Source organism: Ovis aries, chromosome 6, assembly GCF_016772045.2.
Source record: "Ovis aries strain OAR_USU_Benz2616 breed Rambouillet chromosome 6, ARS-UI_Ramb_v3.0, whole genome shotgun sequence".
Taxonomy (NCBI): domain Eukaryota; kingdom Metazoa; phylum Chordata; class Mammalia; order Artiodactyla; family Bovidae; genus Ovis; species Ovis aries.
The window spans coordinates 105,494,235-105,514,326 of NC_056059.1; the positions used below are offsets into that span (position 1 = coordinate 105,494,235).

The 20,092-nt window shown below is 45.8% G+C and overlaps 1 protein-coding gene across 3 annotated transcripts; it reads left to right on the forward strand.

The window, feature by feature from the left end:
- The first annotated feature begins 53 nt into the window (after window positions 1-53).
- Window positions 54-19,372, forward strand: LYAR (Ly1 antibody reactive). 3 transcript variants are annotated; one of them, XM_060417673.1, is made up of 9 exons: window positions 54-202; window positions 3,689-8,186; window positions 9,530-9,644; window positions 10,492-10,599; window positions 10,723-10,806; window positions 14,582-14,993; window positions 15,348-15,434; window positions 18,477-18,562; window positions 19,056-19,372. In XM_060417673.1, exons 2-9 carry the CDS (start codon window positions 8,065-8,067, stop codon window positions 19,188-19,190), a joined length of 1,149 nt encoding a protein of 382 aa, XP_060273656.1. In that variant the 5' UTR covers window positions 54-202; window positions 3,689-8,064; the 3' UTR covers window positions 19,191-19,372. The 3 variants fall into 3 exon arrangements, with proteins under 3 accessions (XP_060273656.1, XP_060273655.1, XP_004010041.2); XM_060417672.1 differs by having other exon boundaries at window positions 4,373-8,186; XM_004009992.6 differs by having other exon boundaries at window positions 8,003-8,186.
- The last annotated feature ends 720 nt before the right edge of the window (window positions 19,373-20,092 follow it).

Sequence of the window (20,092 nt, forward strand, 5' to 3'; positions counted from 1 at the left end):
AGCATTGGGCCGGCGGCACCCGCCCTCTGACTTCCGGTTGCCTCACTTCCGCCAGGAGGTGTGGTCGCGGGGCGCCTCTGAAGCGAATTCTGCGCGCGGAAGCCCTGGAGGGAGGTGCAGGTTATTAAGCCTTGCGGGAAGCCGCGATTCCACGTGCTCCTCTCCGGGCGGGTTGAAACCGTTGGCGGGCGCTGGCTGAGAGGTGAGGGGCGGTGGCTCAGAGGTCCGACCTGGGAGGCTGGAGCTCAGGCTCTGGGGCGGGGGGTGGAATGGGGTAGGGTGGGCGCACTGTGTCCGTTGCCTGCGTTTCCACCTTTAGAGAGTCTTTCCTTTGGCTTAAACGCATGGAAGAAAGAAGTGCATTCAAGTTTCATTCGTGCTCTGGGGGAAATAGAAGAAGTCCTGGAGTTAGAATGACCAGTTCCTCCGGATTTTAAAATGGAAAAGTCGGTGCCGGGAACCCCGCAGAGGGGGTTCCAGCCGGGATGGTTGGTTGGTTCCCCCACCGGACTGCGTTGTGCAGGCTTGCTGCATGTTGGGATCGAGGCGCTTGCCTTCTTTGAGTCTTGGGGAGCTCGATCCCCAAGGAGGAGGCCCTTAGGGCATAATGGTTGAGAGCGCGGGGCTTTAGGGCCGGGAGTAGCTGCGTTGTGAATCCAGGTTTGCCACCAACTGCACGTGTAGCTTGCTGACAGTTACTGAACCCCTTTGTGCCTGGTCTGTCAAAAGAGGATAATAATAGAACCTACCGAACTCAGAGGATTCTTGTGAGTATTACAGGAGCCAGGGCTTGGCACATAGTAGATGATCCGTCAATGTCCGGATTTGCTGCAGCCCCTGCCTTTGTGGAGAGGTTAGAGGCACGAGGTGGGGTTTGATGCTTGCAAGCCTACCGTTCTTGCAGAGTGCCTACCTGGGACTTATACACACAGCACCCCGAGTCCCCCCAGTGCCTAACGTAGTGCCTGACGTGTCGGCTTCCACAGGTAGTTATTACACCAGTGAATAGATGCTGTTTAAACCACTGCTGTTGATGTAGTATGTGAGGAGGGTGTGAGACTGGAACTTGGGGTTTGAGAGACACCTCTCAGCTTCTGTGAGCCTTGTCTCATCTGTCAAGTGGAGATGGATGTGCCTTCCTTGAGAGTCTTTGCAGAGCAAGGAAGAGATCCTGCCTGACTATATACCCTACAGTCAGGAGCTTCGGTGTCACGGTGTACAGTGTAAAGTGTGTCCCTTTCATGATGCCCCTGGTTTCTTGGAGTTTTCCTCTTGGGAGGAGGTCTGGGCTAGCCTAGTTGACCTGATGGATTGTTTCACAGCCTGGAGAACTTAAGTCCCTAGGGGACAATGACTTGCTTCAGGTCTCAGGGCTCACTGGAGGCTGTTGACAGCTTGGCCCTTAAAGTGGGCAGTTTTGGTGGTGATGGTGTCAGTGGGATTTAGGTCTGTGTGTGTATGTTTGTGAAGGAATTGTTTTTTAAGAATAGCAAGACAATAGAAAAATGTGTAAAGAGGAAGGTTAAAAAATTGCCAACATCCGATGGATCATGGAAAAAGCAAGAGAGTTCCAGAAAAACTTCTATTTCTGCTTTATTGACTATGCCAAAGCCTTTGACTCTGTGGATCACAATAAACTGTGAAAAATTCTGAAAGAGATGGGAATACCAGACCACCTGACCTGCTTCTTGAGAAATCTGTATGCACGTCAGGAAGCAACAGAACTGGACACGGAACAACAGACTGGTTCCAAATAGGAAAAGGAGTACGTCAAGACTGTATACTGTCACCCTGCTTATTTAACTTCTATGCAGAGTACATCATGAGAAACGCGGGACTGGAAGAAACAGAAGCTGGAATCAAGATTGCCGGGAGAAATATCAATAACCTCAGATATGCAGATGATACCACCCTTATGGCAGAAAGTGAAGAGGAACTCAAAAGCCTCTTGATGAAAGTGAAAGTGGAGAGTGAAAAAGTTGGCTTAAAGCTCAACATTCAGAAAACGAAGATCATGGCATCTGGTCCCATCACTTCATGGGAAATAGATGGGAAACAGTGGAAACAGTGTCAGACTTTATTTTTTTGGGCTCCAAGATCACTGCAGATGGTGACTGCAGCCATGAAATTAAAAGACGCTTACTCCTTGGAAGAAAAGTTATGACCAACCTAGATAGGATATTCAAAAGCAGAGACATTACTTTGCTGACTAAGGTCCTTCTAGTCAAGGCTATGGTTTTTCCAGTGGTCATGTATGGATGTGAGAGTTGGACTGTGAAGAAGGCTGAGCACCGAAGAATGGATGCTTTTGAACTGTGGTGTTGGAGAAGACTCTTGAGAGTCCCTTGGACTGCAAGGAGATAAGCCCTGGGATTTCTTTGGAAGGAATGATGCTAGAGCTGAAACTCCAGTACTTTGGCCACCTCATGCAAAGAGTTGACTCATTGGAAAAGACTCTGATGCTGGGAGGGATTGGGGGCAGGAAGAGAAGGGGACAACAGAGGATGAAATGGCTGGATGGCATCACTGACTCGATGGATGTGAGTCTGAGTGAACTCCGGGAGATGGTGATGGACAGGGAGGCCTGGCTTGCTGCGATTCATGGGGTCGCAAAGAGTCGGACACAACTGAGCAACTGAACTGAACTGAATAAATAAATAAATAAATCACTCCAAATACAAGCTTCCCTGGTGACTCAGATGGGAAAGAATTTGCCTGTAATGCAGAAGACCTGGGTTGGATCCCTTGGTCAGGAAGATCCCCTGGAGAAGGGAATGACAACCCACTCCAGTATTCTGGCCTGGAGAATTCCACAGACAGAGGAGCTTGGCGGGCTACTGCCTATGGGATCGCAGAGTCAGACACAACTGAGCGATTTACACGTTCACTTCACAATCCCAGAACCAATTTGAGTTCATGTTATCAGGGAACAGGGTGGTAGTTTAGGCACCCAGGGGATGGGGAGTCAGCAGAGACGGGTGAGTTTATGAAGATAAGATGGGTAGATTGAGGGTCATATTTAAAGAAGCAGTGTTTGGAGGGGACTGGGAGCAATATTACTGATTTGCAAGTAAATAGACCACAAGAAATTTTACCATTGAGTAAGGATTTGTCTTTCAAATCTGGTATCTTTAATTTTCCACACAGTACTGTATGGTATTAGACCCATTTTATAGATAAACAGATTCTGAGAAGCTTAGGTATCAGGTCATTTAGTTTTTAATTGGCAGATGCAGACTCCAGCTCAGATCCTCTGGCCCTGAGTCCAGGCCCAGGTCAACAGAAGGTGGCCACCAGCTTGATAAGAGGAGACTGAGGTCCCTGAATTGCTTCACACGTTCCCAGCTCCTAGGGATGCTATCTGCTACCCATCAGCTCAGGACTGCTGTTCAATACCCATCATCCTCTGCTGTGACATGGGTGGTCTCCTTGTCCAGTGTGGCCTAGCTTAAGAATAAAAGACTTAGGGTTGTAATATTTTTAAATGAACAGTCATGACTTAACAGGGCACTTAGCCGGGTATATAGGTGTCATGAAAGTCTTAATGTAGCATGGTTTTAGCTTTTCTAACTTGTGAAGTCCAAATGTTACAAATTTACCAAAACATCGTTTGAAAATGTGACTGTTTAAATTCCTTTCACATGTATTGAGTCCTGTGAAGTTTGAATGAGTTGTCTTTTGTGTGTAGGAGGTGCTTGCTGTTTTCATTTGGAGGGGCTGCATTTTCACAGGTGTGTCTTTTTGTAAATTTGTAACATGTCCACTTCTGAAATTGTCAAACCTGCACTAGGATTTGCCACACTTGAGTCTGCTGTGCAGTTTGGATGGTTTTGATCTTACGGTTGTTTGCAGCCCCTTCCTCCCACCACAGACACACATATCAGAGTTTACCTACAAAAGAAAGATACTTCCCTGGAGGGCTGGGTGAAGAGGGACGGGTAAGCTCCTTTCAGCGCTTATCTCCTTATCAAGCAGGCAGCCACACTGCCCGGTGTAGATCACGGCTCAGTATGCAGCTGTGGCTCTAAAACTCCAGAGGAAGGCCCTAGGAGAATGAGTTCCAGCTTACTGTGCAAGCTACCCATTCTATCTTTGAAAAAAATCCCAACAGATTTCTGAATGTGAACATATGCCACAAAAGACCAAATGAAAACGATTGGAGAGGTATCTTTCCAATCTACATGTGACCAAAATCTAATTCTTTCCTGAATTGATGTTTACGCTGTGTGTGTCTAATCACTAGAGAGAAGACATGTTTTGCACAGATACGCTGAGCACCATTTTTTGTCAACATCACTGGCTTCATTCAGTAGAGAAATTTTGTCTCCAGCCATCCTTCTCAGGCCTTTTAATTACTGACCTTCCATGACAGGCTGCATCTCTCAACTGGATCTCAAAGCTTGGCAAAGCCTTCCTCCCCTCTCTGCCTCAAACAAGATACAGAATAGACCTCAAAAATAAGGGTTGGAAAGCTGTAGGCCATAGCTGCAGTTTGAGGGGGTTATTCTTTTCGTGGTCGAATCTCACTGTGAAAGTACTTTCAACATTGTCAGCAGGTAATTGAGTTTGTCCCAGCTGCTTCCCCCTTTGTGTAAGGGGGCGGTCCATCTCTCGCTGACTATGGTTTACTCTCGTTTTGAGACCAAAGTGCCCTTGTATGCATGTGCGTTCAGTAGGCTGCCAACTCTTTTGCAACTCCATGGACTGTACCCCGACAGGCTTCTCTGTCCATGGAATCCTCCAGGTAAGAATACTGGAGTGGGTTAGCCATTTCCTTCTTCAGGGCATCTTCTTGACCCAGGGACCGAAGCTGCTTTGCAGGCGGATTCTTTACCACTGAGCCACCAGGGAAGCCCGGCTGCTTTTGTTGCCTGCCAGCAACCTGGTCATCCTTCTGCTGAGAGCAGAATGCTGGCTTCGGGGGAGTGGGTCACAGTCCATGTGCGACCAGCTCCCCCGAACCTGTGACTATTTCATACGTCTTTCACTGTAACCAGGTGAGAAGATGCTCTTGGTTGGTGCACATCCCAGAACAGTCAGGTTTTCTTTCCTTTGGATTTGCTGCTCGGCTGTAACTGACCCCATGTAACCCTGATGGAGAGTTGAAGAAGGGGGTCTCTGGGTCAGGGCCCCACATTTTATAAGCACATTAATCAAACTGCAGGGCAAGAGACCTCCAAGAGAGACCAACTGAGCTTCTGTAAACCCTGGAGTTGCAGCCAGGATGTACATTTTCATTTGAGGCTTAATGGAGGGGAATAGCCCTTCTCCTTTCTTAGGTTTGTCCTCTCTAGCAGTGACTCAGAAGGTGGGAGCACAGGAGAGATGGTGATCTCGTGCATGAGAATTTTCCGTGAACCAGGAGTAGTCTCTCATTTGTGCCAGAGGAGTCTCAGATGAAGTCTTAACCTGAACAGTGTACTTGACCCTTACCTTCATGATGAGAAAAAACATGCTGGGTTAAACATTTGTTCTCAGTATTTTTGCTCTGAAACTTATTTATAATGTAAAATGACAATCTAGTGATTAAAAACATCAAGATCTTAATGACCCAGATAGCCACTATGGTGTGATCACTCACCTAGAACCAGACATCCTGGAATGCGAAGTCAAGTGGGCCTTAGGAAGCATCACTAAGAACAAAGCTAATGGAGGTGATGGAATTCCAGCTGAGCTATTTCAAATGCTAAAAGATGATGCTATGAAAGTGCTGTACTCAATTGCCAGCAAATTTGGAAAACTCAGCAGTGGCTACGGGACTGGGAAAAGTCAGTTTTTATTCCAATCCCAAAGAAAGGCAATGCCAAAGAATGTTCAAACTGCTGCACAATTCTACTCATCTCACACGCCAGTAAAGCAATGCACAAAATTCTCCAAACACATCTTCGACAATATGTGAACTGAGAACTTCCAGATGTTCCAGCTGGATTTAGAAAAGGCAGAGGAACCAGAGATCAAATTGCCCACATCCTTTGGATCATTGAAAAAGCAAGAGAGTTCCAGAAAAACATCTACTTCTGCTTTATTGACTATGCCAAGTCTTTGAATGTGTGGATCACATCAAACTGGAAAATTCTTAAAGAGATGGGAGTACAGACCACCTGACCTGCCTCTTGAGAAACCTATATGCAGGTCAGGAAGCAACAGTTAGAACCAGACATGGAACAATGGACTGGTTCTAAATTGGGAAGGTAGTATGTCGAGGCTGTATATTGTCACCCTGCTTATTTAACTTATATGCAGAGTACATCATGCAAAATGGTGCACTAGATGAAGCACAAGCTGGAATCAAGATTGCTGGGAGAAATATCAATAATCTCAGATATGCAGCTGACACCATCCTTATGGCAGAAACTGAAGAGGAACTGAAGAGCCTCTTGATGAAGGTGAAACAGGAAAGTGAAAAGGCTGGCTTAAAGCTCAACATTCAGATAACTAAGATCATGGCATTGAATCCCATCACTTCATGGCAAATAGATGGGAAAATAGTGGAAACAGTGACAGACTTTTTTCTTGGCTCCAAAATCTCTGCCGATGGTGACTGCAGCCATGAAATTGCTCTTTGAAAGAAAAGCTATAACCAACCTAGACAGCATATTAAAAAGCAGAGACATTACTTTGCTAACAAAGGTCCTTCCAGTCAAAGCAATGGTTTTTCCAGTCATCATGTATGGATGTGAGAGTTGGACTGTAAAGAAAGCTGAGTGCTGAAGAACTGATGTTTTTGAACTGTGGTGTTGAAGAAGACTCTTGAGAGTCTCTTGGACTGCAGGGAGATCAAACCAGTCAATCAATCCTAAAGGAAATCACTCCTGAATATTCATTGGAAGGATTGATGCTGAAGCTCCAATCCTTTGGCCACCTGATGCAAAGAACTGACTTATAGAAAAAGACCTTGATGCTGGGAAAGATTGAAGGTGGCAGCAGAAGGGGGTGACAGAGAATGAGATGATTAGATGGTATCACCTACTCGATGGACATGAGTTTGAGCAAGCTCCAGGTGTTGGTGATGGACAGGGAAGCCTGGTGTGCTGCAGTCCGTGTGGTTGCAAAGAGTCGGACACGACTGAGCAACTGAACTGAATCTTCGAAAGTTACAGTGATTTCTGGCACACTTGTAAATGAATTTGTGTTTTGTTGAGGGCAGTAGCACCTCCATGAACTTTTTAAACAGTAGTTATGTGTAGGTGTGGACCCACTGAATCATGGGGCAATGCTCCAGATGCCTGGGTTTGGGAGCCTTCTCCAGTAGTTGCGCACCCAGCATTGGGACACCTGGAAGGGTTCTGTGGTTTCTGATTGATCCAACAGGGGACCACGCCTGCTCCCATCCACTGAAACTGAGGTGCACATCTGCATTTTTAACACCTGTGGATACATGGTTATGCCCGTATGAGTGCTCTTTGTGCTTATAGGAATGATTTTTAGGCCTCTTCTCCACTCTCTAAACTTTCCGTGATTCCCCTTTGGCTGTGTTCTTACTGTTTTTGGGAACTTGGAGTACTTTTAAGTGCTCACCTAGAGGCAATAGAGAGAAAGAAACTGCATGTGTGCACTTAAAGTTTTTGGAAAAGTAGGATATTGCACATGACGTCCCCAAACTTCATCTCTAGAGCCAACCTGCCAAGTTTAAATCCTGGTTCTGCTACTGCGTGACTTTGGACAGTTTCCTTAGTCTGAGTCCCGATTCCAAGTGTAAATTGTGAACAACGATAGTCCTTCCCTCATAGGGTTGCTGTGAGGGTTAATGAAGTCCATACACGTAAAGCTTTTAGAATAAAGCCCAGTGCGTTGTGAGCACACACTCAACCAGTTTTAGCTGTGTTAATATTGTTGAATAGTTTTACTTAGGTGATGGTAAAGGTTAATGTAGATTATGAATCAGCTTTGATTCTGTTGTGTTATTGTCATGTGAAGAGTTAGCTGTCTGAGTCATATATTTGGAAAAGAAGTTTCACATTACAATGATAATTATCTTTTTTCCTTTTTAATTTTTTTTTAGGACAGGGCTTAAAACCCATCTTGGGTAAAAAAAAAAAAAACTATTTAATCATTTAGCTAAAAATGGTATTTTTTACATGCAATGCATGTGGTGAATCAGTGAAGAAGGTACAAGTGGAAAAGCACGTGGCTCTTTGCCGAAACTGCGAATGTCTTTCCTGCATCGACTGCGGCAAAGACTTCTGGTAAGTCCATGTGGATCTGTACGAAATGTCCAAACCAGTGATGGGATCGTTGGTTCCACAAAGCATTAAAAAAAAAAAGAGCAAGAGGCAAATTTGAGGAAAGAAAATTAAGAAAAAAATGTAGAGCCTGCCAGGACCATTTGCTCTTTAAAGGTGATGCAAAGGGAAGACTCAGAAAGAAGGGAGTTGCGGGTTTGGTCATAATCTGATGAGTCCGTGGCACTTGCTGACCTGTCCTTGGCACCATTACCGGAGCCAGGGAGGTGACCATGCAGAGCAGGGTTTCTGGGTGTGGTGTGCTGATCACAGGGAAGCGATGGATTTACAGACCAGAAAATGAAGTTATTCATTCACAGTGGAGATGCCTGGGAGAAGAGACCTGGTCCTCTCCCAGAAAATCAGAGGTGATGGAGGGAGTGAAGCTCCTGGCCCCGAGTGTGGCAGGTGCTTCCAGTGAAGGGGTGAGGTGAGGTGAGTCCTCACCTCTCTGGAGAGGTGAGGACTGAGGGGAGGGAGCAGGGTGGGTCCTGCCCATCCAGTGTTTCTCAGGGAGGGTCATCTGCAGTTGGCTAATCTCATTCCTGCACTGACTGCCTTCAGCTTCAGAGGGTTCAGCTTTTGGCACATGGGCCCTACTGGCCTCTGTGGCATTTGAGGGATAGTTGCAAACAGTCCCTTTTAATTTCATTCTAAAGCAGTGGTTAAAAAAAAAAGTTTGGAAACTGATAAAGTCTTTGTTCATACCTAATCCTAGGAGGAAGGATATACAGAAACAGGTGAAAATTGGGCTGTTACTCCTTAAGGGACTTTGCCCCTGACCTCTTCCCAGTGTTTCCCTGAGGACCCTGTAGAGCTTCAAAGGATCATATAAGACAGAATCGAGTGTACTTTTTTTCCAAGACTCCCAAGATCCAGAACTTTGTCATGACCTGATACTACCATTTTATACCACCTTTTAACTTAGTCTATAGCTGATTATTGATTGTTCGCTATATATTACCAGGAAACCCTACAGGCTTTGTAACTTAAGATAAAGCCCCCCTGTTGCAGAGAATTCTTTTTTTTTTATGACTATTTGCTTATGACTTAAAAAAAAATAGTGCCTATCAATATGATTTTAAGACATTTGTATATAAAAATGGGTGGAAAGTTTGGTGATGGGATTTGAACAGTTGGGAGGAAGGAAAATGTGACGTGACGAGGAGGTTATCAGCGTAGTAAGTGAAAGGGATGGGGTGGCCGTGCAGAGCACAGATGGGAAGGTGAGTGTGCACTGCATGCTAGCTTTGCACAGAGACTCCGATTTGGGGATCATTGTAATGGTGGAACTCTCTCACTTTAAGGGGTGATGACTATAAAAACCATGTGAAATGCATAAGCGAAGATCAGAAGTATGGTGGCAAAGGGTATGAAGGCAAAACCCACAAAGGCGATATTAAACAGCAGGCTTGGATTCAGGTAAGGTCTTCCTGATTCACCAAGGAGCTTCATCTGTCACCTGCTGTCTTGGGAAACCTAGATAGCCAAGAATTAATGCATCTTATGCAACCAAGTACATTCACAGGGTTGTACGACCATCACCATCATCCATCTCCAGAACTGTTTCATCTTTTGATAGAGGTTACATCTGAACCTGTAGCTCTCTCTAAGTAGTATTGACATCTTAATATTGTCTTCAGTTCTTGGACATGGGACGGACGTCTTTCCGTTTCCTTGTATCTTCTTTAATTTCTCTCAGCAGTAATTTTTAGTTGTCAGTATATATGTAGTTTACCTCGTTGGTTGGTTAAGTTTATCCCTAAGTATTTTATTCTTTTTGATAGTATTATAAGTTGAATTGTTTATTAATTTCCTCTCCAATTTGTTCTTTGTTAGTGTAGGGAAATGCAGCTTGATTTCTGAGTGTTGATTTTTGTATACTGCAACTGCTGAACTTAATTAGTCCTAAAGATTCTTTCTGTGCAATCTTTTGGTTTTTTGACCTGTAAGATGACCATGTTATCTGGGAACAGAGATCATTTTACTTCTTTCTTTCCAGTGTGGATGCCTTTTATTTCTTGCCTTAGTCATGGGGAGATAGTGGAGAGGAAAGTCTGGTGGGCTGTAGTCCATGGGGTTGCAAAAAGTCAGACATGACTTAGCAACTGAACGGCAACAATAAATTGCTCTGGACTTTGAGCACTCTGTTGAATCTGTAAACATAGGCATTAACCCAGAATCTGGACTTGAGGTGTGAACCCAGTAGTTTGGCTTTCATGAAACTCATCTGTCGATTGTTTATTGCTTTTATCTTCCTTCTCTGTAGAAAATTCATGAATTAATAAAAAGACCCAATGTCAGCCCCAAAGTGAGGGAACTGTTAGAGCAAATTAGTGGTTTTGACAACGTTCCCAGGAAAAGGGCAAAATTTCAGGTATGTATTTGACTGGACTTCCCTGAATGGAGGGGATACGGGCACTTCAGTGACAGCTTCTGTGTACCTGTCAGCATATGGGATAAGTGGGGTTTTTTTCTTTTTTCTTTTTCACCCATTCAGAATTGGATGAAGAACAGTTTAAAAGTTCATAATGAATCTATCCTGGAGCAGGTGTGGAATATCTTTTCCGAAGCTTCCAGCAATGTAAGTCCGATCTCACTCTAGACTTGCAGTGTGGCAAAAGTGGTTAGTAAAAATGAAATGGGAATGTCTTATTTTTGGAGGTCAAGACAGCCTTCTTTTTCAGAAAGCCTCTTTGTGCCTTCATTAATGGGAAGGAATACACTGACTGCACTGCAGAGAAGATTTCCTTATTGTGCAGAGAAAGGTGTTTAATCCCGATGTGTGACAACAGTATCAAACAATCCCGATGTTTGATAGCAATACCAGCTGACTAGACTTGATCGGCTTAGACACCAAGTAGTGGGATGATTGGAAAAGAACAGATGCTTTGGGTTTCTGACAGACCCAATTTGAATCCTTGCTTTGCTGTTCACCAGGCGTTTGCTCTCGGACATTTTATTTAACCTCTCTGAGCCTTTGTTTCCTTGTCTTAAATAGAGGTGGATCGTTAGACTAAGTAGGGGCTTCCCAGGTGGCTCAGTGGAAAGAATCTGCCTGCGGTGTGGGAGACCTGTGTTTGATCCCTGGGTCGGGAAGATCCCCTGGAGGAGGGCATGGCAATCCACGCCAGTATTATTGCCTGGGAAATCCCATGGACAGAGGAGCCTGGTGGGCTACACAGTCCATGGCGTCACAAAAGAGTTGGACGTGACTTAGCGACTAAGCAACAACACAAAAGACCCAGTACTTACTGTGCCCAATACGTGTCAGGCCCTGAACAAAAAACAGAAAAACATCTCAGGAGGGTGATAGTGGCAGGAGGGAAAAATAAACAGGGTGAGGATGAGAGAGGGTGACCAGGTATTCTGGTAGGTGTGGGGTGAGGGGACGTGTCTTAGTATTAAAGCAGATGAGGGAGTACAAGCCTCCCAGCTCATGCCCAGCAGGGCGTGGGCGCTTGGTCGGTGCTGGTCTTCTTCCTTCCGGTGGCCAGAGGGATTGCTTGGAGCACATCAGTAGACCACCTTCCGAGAAGATGTTTTGATCCACGAGGCCCCAGATGTGAAATACACCTGCAGAAAGTTGTAGTGTGACATCTTGTAGGCATGTCCTTGCTTCCGTTGTTCAACATTTTTTCTCATTAACTCAGTTGCACTTTGCCCCTACTTGGGGCTTATATCCCATCTGAAGACATTATTAGTGTTTCAGAACAACAGTGGGGTCCAACTGGTCTTTTATTCTCCTCACAGTTGTCAGCAGTTGATGTGCTTTATGCAGAGAGAATGGTTTTGACCACAAATTGGGATAAAAAATGAAACTTTCTCTTGGCATGCATCTAGCATTTGTCTCTAAACACACAAACTGGCCCTTGAAACCTTATAACCAATCATTCAATTGGCACTTGTGTGGCACCTGTTTTTTTAAAGGTTATTTCCATTATTTGGGGCTTCCCTTGTGGCTCAGCTGGTAAAGAATCCGTCTGCAATGCAGGAGACCTGGTTTCGATCCCTGGGTTGGGAAGATCCCCTGGAGAAGGGAAAGGCCTGGAGAATTCTACAGACTGTATAGTCCATGGGGTTGCAAAGGGTCAGACACGACTGAGTGACTTTCATGATCACTTCCATTATTTTAATTAACAGTCATAAAAGTTTGTGGTTATTTAGCTTAACTCCAGAGTCCAAAAAATAGAGTTTTCCAATTTCATTTTTGAAGCTGTGAATATATAAGAATTAAATAAGATAACCAGTAAGCAGCTCGTGGTAAACTCTAAGCTCTGCAAAATGTAGCTTGTCGTTGCTTTTGGCCAGTGAACGTCCTGGCATGTGCCCGGAGTCGGAGGTGGAGATGGTGCCAAGGCTCTGGGGGTGCTGGGCTGGAGGCTTTGTATCCTTCTCAGGTGAAACACTCACTGCCCCAGTGCACAGCGCTCCTGGTCCCTGTGGACCCAGCCTTCCTTGGACCTGGGTCCCTCCCTCCAGAGCTGTATTCTGGCAGGAGAGACCAACACCTGCTCTAAGAGCTGATGCTGGGATGTCGGGTGGTGACACAGGCCAGGAAGAAATGGGAGGCAGAGGACAGGGCAGAGAGGGAAGGAGGGGAGCGTCTCGCTGTCAAGACAGAGGCAGTGAAATCGTGTCTGAGGAGACCACATTGGAGGAGAGTCTGGAATGAAGTAGGAAGCTGATGGAGAGTGAGTTTGTTCACTCATTGATTGAGGGGCTGCTGGGTGGGTGACTGTGTGTCTCCCTCCCTCCTTCCTTCCTTCCCTCCTGTCTCCCCTCTCTCCCAGAAGCTGGGGTGCATGCAGGGGGCGGGCTTGGTTAGGAAGTGGAGGCGGGGCAGCAGCCGGAGACTGAGCTGAAGGGGGCAGGCCTGGGGCTGCGGTGCTCAGACCCTGGTGGGTTGATGCTCACAACACACTGTACCATAGGATGGAACTTGTAGGACAGGGCGAGGTGTCCTGGTCCCCCTTCCTCCTGAGTCCTTTCTGAACTCATCGCCTGCCTCCCCCACATGTGCCTGGATGATTTGATCTCTGAATTCTTCCTGAAAAAACTCCAGTTGTTTAGTTTAGTCTCAATACCCTAAATACTACTCTTTGAGCCTACGACTGGGTCTTACAGGCTTCGTGAACTCAGCAGAGTGCTTGTACAGGAGTGAAAGCCAGTCCTCCTCCATTTGGTCCCTTTGTGACCTCGCCTCTGAAAGGAGGAGGACTGCCACCTGGCCAGTTACTTAAGAGACGGAGCTTGACCGTGAGTCCCGGGGTTTGCAGGACACCTGCAGCGGCCCCGGAGCTGCAGACGCATCAGGGCTCACGGAGCAGTTCAGTGAATTGCTCCATGTACTCTCTTGGGAAGGGGCAGGCATGGAGGCCACACCATATTTATAGTGAGAGTAGCAGGCAGTGGGGCTGGCTGTGCTGAAGTCACTCCTTTTGAGTCAGGTGGTGCAGTAAATAGGAAGTTTGTCTTATTCCAGCACGTGTTTCCATGGTTCCTTACTCACCATTCTTGACATTCTGCCCAGGTGTCCCTCCCTGACATTCCTCTCGGTAGCCATCCATCTGAACAGTGATGGTGATAAGGGCACCTCTGTCTAGTACTCAGGAGTTTACAAAACTCTTCCTGTACATCCAGCTGCTTTCTCAAGCTTAGCTTTTCTCATTTTATTTGTACATAAACTTCCCTGGTGGCTCAGAGGTTAAAGTGTCTGCCTCCAATGTGGGAGTCCTGGGTTTGATCCCTGGGTCGGGAAGATCCCCTAGAGTAGGAAATGGTAACCCACTCCAGTATTCTTGCCTGGAAAATCCCATGGACGGAGCCTGGTAGGCTACAGTCCACAGGGTCGCAAAGTGTCAGACACGACTGAGCGACTTCACTTTCACTTTCTTTCAAACTGTATTAGGTAGGTTTTTTTAATAGATGAGGAAATAGGTTTGGAGCTGATAAATACTTGCTTTGAGTCACCTGGCTAGTGAATAGAGCTGGAACTTGAACCCAGGCCTGCAGATGCATAAATCTGGTGGTTTCTGCCACACCTACATGCCTGTCTTCTACCTAACAGGTGGCTAGTGAGCCAGAATTAAAGGTCTGACTTTTCCGTGACATACAGGTCCTTCATTTTTCCAGTGGAATGAAAATACATGTTAAAGGCAGAGAGGAATGTGGGCTGGGGGTAGTTTTTCTCATTTTGTGTATTAACTGCTACATGTGAGCTATGGGGCTGGGGTGAGGGTCACAGTTATAAAATGAGAAGTAATAGTTTCCTTAGAGGAATTTATTCAGTAGATACACACAATGATATGTGTTTGGAATGAGTATTTATGTGTGTCTTGGTTTTGCTTAATAATAAGGAACCTGTTGGTAAGGGGCCAGATCAGCAGTCACCAGAGCCAGTGACCAAGCCATGTGCAGAGAACAACACCGAGGTCCCGCCCTCCAAAGCAAACAGCAGCACGGAAGAGCCAGCAGAGGCCAAGAAGAATAAGAGAGAAAGGAAGGCAGAACGGCAGAAGAATAGGAAAAAAGAAAAGAAAGAACTAAGACTAGAAAACCACCAGGAGAACGCAAAGAGTCAGAAGCCTAAAAAGCGCAAAGCGGCACAGGAGGCTGAGCAGGAGGCGGCTGACGGCTCCTCGGGGACGAAGAGCCAGAGGAAGAAGAGCAAGGCCGTGCGCGCCCAGGATGGGGTGGTGGATGGAGGCGCTGAGGTCGGGGAGCAGGCAGATGCTGGTCCAGGGAAAAGAAAGCGCAAGCACTCGGAAGGTTTGTGGCTCACTTACGCTCCAAGGGTTGGTTAAAGAATGTTTGAGTGGTGAGTTGGGGATGGATAAAAATGTGTCAGACCTTGCTGTTTGAAACCACTCGCGGCAAAAAGCATAAGGTCTGGGAGCAGGCCAGCCTGGGCTTAGTCCGGGGCAGGCGACACCACCTCTCAACTGCCCATTTTGTCATCTGCGTTGGAGGAGAAACCTCAGGGCTGGGGTGCCTGGGGGCATGAGCAAGGTGATGGGTGTTTTGTTTTTAGGGCCTTGGCCCTGTAGGCCTCATTAAATAGTAAGTGCTGTTATAAATGTGAAATCTGGTTTTTTTTCTTTTTTAATCTTCCTAATGACTTAGTTGAAGCAGATTCTAAGAAGAAAAAGATTAAGCTCCCAGAAAATTCCGAGGATGGAGAACCGGAAAACCACGAGGCTCCTGCTAAAGGTATGGCTGCTGTGCTTTGCAGCTCTGCCCTCTCTAGGTTGGGGGAGAAGGGGGAGGGTTGGGCCCGTCGGGTGGGTCGTGCCCTCTGGATGCAGGGAAAAGAGTCTGAAGCAAAACCCATACTCCAAGGTATGACTTCAGAGTAATACTGAGCACTCAGTCTCACAAGGGTCTCTCCAGCTTTAAGGATAGAATGTAGAGCCGTCTAGATTGGAGACGTGTATTGTCTTTAGAGCTTAAAGTAAGCCCCTTCTTGTCCCTGCCTCTTGTCCCTGCCTCTTATCACTCCCATAGATGTACCCTGAGGTCCAAGGTACAGGAACAGGCTTGACTCCTCCTCCTGTCTCTGGATCTGTCCCTGGTGTCCCCTTGCTTGGAGCCCCGCAGCCACCATCTCTTTCAGCCAGAATGCGTACTTGTCAGACTCCAAAGTGAAAGTATAAGTCGCTCAGTCTCGTCTGACTCTTTGCAACCCCATGGACTATACAGTCCATGGAATTCTCCAGGCCAGAATACTGGAGTGGGTAGCCTTTCCCTTCTCCAGGGGATCTTCCCAACCCAGGGATTGAACCCAGGTCTCCCACATTGCAGGCGAATTCTTTATCAGTCGAGCCATAAGTGAAACCCAGGAATACTGGAGTGGGTAGCCTTTCCCTTCTCCAGGGGATCTTACTCAGGGATTGAACCCAGATCTCCCACATTGCAGGCCGATTCTTTACCAGCTGAGCCACCTGGGAAGTCCAGAGCTCCTGTTAAATACTGTCTTCTCCACAGAGCTGTTCCCACTGCTCAGACCAGGAACACTCCCCAGGGCTGCCACTAAGAACAGGCCCGAGCGCCCAGATGGGATTTGAGATTTTATTCACGGAAGTTCAGTAACTGCCCAAGTGTAGTTAGATTTCTTAGCTTATAATTTTGTACATGTGAAGTTTTTCTTTTTTTAGTTCTGAGATAATTGTAGATTCACATGCATTTTAAAGAAATAATTAGACTTCAAGGATCCATCTGTGGCCTTACCCAGTTTCCTCTGAGGCTGAGACCTCCCACGTCCGTAGGACAAAACTTCCCTGGGTGTTGACCTTAAACAGTCAAGAGACAGACATTAGACAAACATTCCTGTCCCCGAAGGGCATGCTCCCACTGCCCTCTTATAGCCACGCCCACTCTCCTCTCGCCCCGTCTACCCCAGAGGTCAGCCTATCCCTTACTTCCATGTACCTCTCCGTTTTCCTCTCCATTTTGGAATTGTGTCATTTCCGAATGTGACATAAATAGCATCATTTACTGTGTAATGGGCTTCCCTGATAGCTCAGTTGGTAATGAATCTGCCTGCAATGCATGAGACCCCAGTTCCATCCCTGGGTTGGGAAGATTCCATGGAGAAGGGAAAGACTACCCACTCTAGTATTTTGGCCTGGAGAATTCCGTGGACCGTATAGTCCATCAGGTTGCAAAGAGTCGGCCACAGCTGAGCGACTTTGACTTCACACTGTGTAACCTTTTGAGACTGGCCCTTATCACCCAGCCTTATTCTAGGGAGATTCATCCAGGTTGCTGCACATCTCAGCAGTCCATTCCTCTGCACTGTGAGCAGTGGTCTGTGGGGTGAGTGTCCCACAGCTTGGTTATCTGTCATCTGTTGACGGACAGCTGGCTTATTTCCGGTTCGTGGTCCTGATGAATAAAGTGGCTGTAAGCCCTCATGTAGAGGTTTTCCTGCGTCGTGTTTTCTGGAAGAAGTGTTCAGCAGGTGCAGCAGCTGTGTGGCACATTACTTGGATGTTTGGTGTTTTAAGAAACAGGTTTTCCAAGAGTAGCTGCACCATGCTGGATTCCCACCAGCAGCATGTGAGAGATCCAGTCTCCCTGCACCCTGGTCAGCATTTACTGGTGGTGCTGCGTTTGTAGAGCAAGTTTTTCGTCTTGATGAAGCCTCATTTGTCAGTTTTTCCTTTAAGAGATGATACTTCTGAAGTCATCTAAGAACTCTTTGCCAGCCTTAAATCCATGGAGGTTTTTTTCTTTTTTCTTCTGTTTTTTTCTTAAAGGTCTTATAGTTGCATATTTTACTCTCAAGTCCATGATCCATTTTGAGTTAATTTTTATGAGATATGAAACTTGGTTGAAGGTTTATTTCTTTACTCATCAGTGTCTGGTTGGTCCACACCATTTAAAAAGGCTGTCTTTTCTCTCAGTGAAGGCCCTTTCTCCAGTATCGGTGTGGGTCTATTCTGGGTTCTCCCTCATTGTGTGTGTCCGTCCGTCCACCACACACTCTTGACTAGAGTAGGTATATCCAGAGTCTTGAAAAGGGGTAGGCTTATTCTCACTTTATTCTTTTGCAAAATTAGAAGATTTATAGTAATCTTGCCTACATCTATAACAGGTCTTGCTGTGATGATAGAGGAATTGGATCAATTTGGGGAGAATTGATCACTTTATTTACTGTGTTGTCTTCCAAGCCATGAACATGGCATGTCTGTTGATTTAAATCTTTGATTTCTTTCATCAGAACTATGTACCTTCTGTATACTCGTCTTCATCTTCCCAGAAGCAAAGGTTCCCTAGATGAGTCGTAGCCTACTGACAATCTTTGCTTTGCTTCCTGTGTTTAGACAGCCCCTTGATCTCAGCAGATCCTTAGTAAATCTTGAGTTCATTAGACATAACTCATGTCTTTCTACAGGAATTTGTAGGATGGTGGTACTTAATGACACTTAGTTTTTCTGCTCACTCCGAGAATGAGTATTGTAGGCGATAGTCAGTGCCTCTCGGCCACTGTGATTGGACAGGTCAGGTGCCTGCTACACAGAGCTGTGGCATCCCGTTCATTCTGGCCTTGTTCATTTCCTGTGTAGCAAACAGGTGGTGCAGAAATGAGGCCTCATCGAGGCCAAAAACTTGCTCTACAAACGTCGTACCACTACCAAATGTTGACTGGGGTGTAGGGAGACTGGATCTCTCACACACAGCTGTTGTTTCTTAACCCTTTTGGTAGTACCACAAAACACAGTATTTTACATGTTATTTTCTATATTGTAGGTAAATTCAACTGGAAGGGAACTATTAAAGCAGTTCTGAAACAGGCCCCAGACAACGAAATAACAATCAAGAAGCTAAGGAAAAAGGTATGAAGGGTGTGAATCAGGTATATAATGCTGGGGAGAATCAGTTCTTTATTTTAAAATGTATAGTGTTGTTCTGTCTTTCTACATCTGAAACACTGTAAACGTGTGTGTGTGTGTACACACTGTAAACAAAGGTGTGTGTATGTCTCAGTGACGTGCAAGCTTCTCCTTTTTAGCCCTTCAGGGTGCGGGTGGGGATGGAGTCACCCCAATCCACATCTCCTCAGCCGGAGCAGCGTCAGTGTTAAATCTGGAAATCACTGCTCTAGATATGTTACTGTCTTTTGATTATTCCAGGACAGTGTTTTCTTCCCTCTTTGCAAGTGTCACACGCGTGCAGCTGTGTGAATTGCCACAAGCAGGACACCCCCGTGTAACCAGCACCTGGGTTCTTTCATTTGTCACTGTCTGCTGTGCTGGGGGCCAGAGAACTAACACAGAGGGTAAATTTTCAGGACAAATACGTATTTGACCACTCTTTTTCTTTGTGAAGGTTTTAGCTCAGTATTATGCGGTGACGAATGAACATCACAGATCTGAAGAGGAACTCCTGGTCATCTTCAACAAGAAAATCAGCAAGAACCCCACCCTGAAGTTATTGAAGGACAAGGTCAAGCTTTTAAAATGAACATTTTTATATTTAACAATTGAGTCCATTCTGTTGATCTCTTTCCTTTCATAGTTGTTTGTAAAACATGTAATGAATTGTAACAACTCGAATTTTGCCTTCCAAAGCCGTATTTTTAAGTTAAGAAAAAAGTATATTTTGGTAGAACTTCTATGACAAAATAAAATATATTCTTATCCCAAGTTCTAATTCTGTAGCAGCGAAAATTATTGTACTTAAAATACTCTCGTATGGGAAATAGTACCAAATGTGAGAAGTCAAAAAATAACTTGGTCAGACTAGAAAGCATCTGTTTTTATCACATCATTTTCTAAACATTTAGAGGGCTTACGGGAGTTAATTTTTTGTGTGGTTTAAATGCATGTGAGAGTTGTGTTTCACCCAGGAGCGGGGGAAACAGTCCTTTCTGTGTAATAACCCTTGCCCAGCCAGGAGTTCTGCTCTTCACTGGGGGTTCCTGTGTAAGTCTGGCCCATCCACTGCTGGTATGTATGGTGAGAATCACTCCTTTGGGACTTCCCTGATAGTCCAGTGGCTGAGACCCTGCGCTCCCAATGCAGGTAAGCTGGGCTGCATCCATGGTCAGGGAACCAGATCCCACATTCCCACACTGCAACGGAGATCGAAGATCGTGCATGCCGCAACTAAAACCCGGCACAACCACGTGAAAAAAAAAAAAAAAACTTAAAAAAAAAAAAGAATAAAATTTAAAAGAAAAGAATCACCCCTTTTACCAGTGTTAACTATCATCCTTAATACCTCTTGCTAGAGGTGAAAGCAAGAGTGGGACATGGAACAAGTGTTGGAAGGATTAGGCCAGGGGGGATTAACAGGAGGAAGTGTAGCGGGGTGGATGGAGATAGGCTGTGGGCCTCTAAGTCTCAGGCCCGCTTACCTGCCCT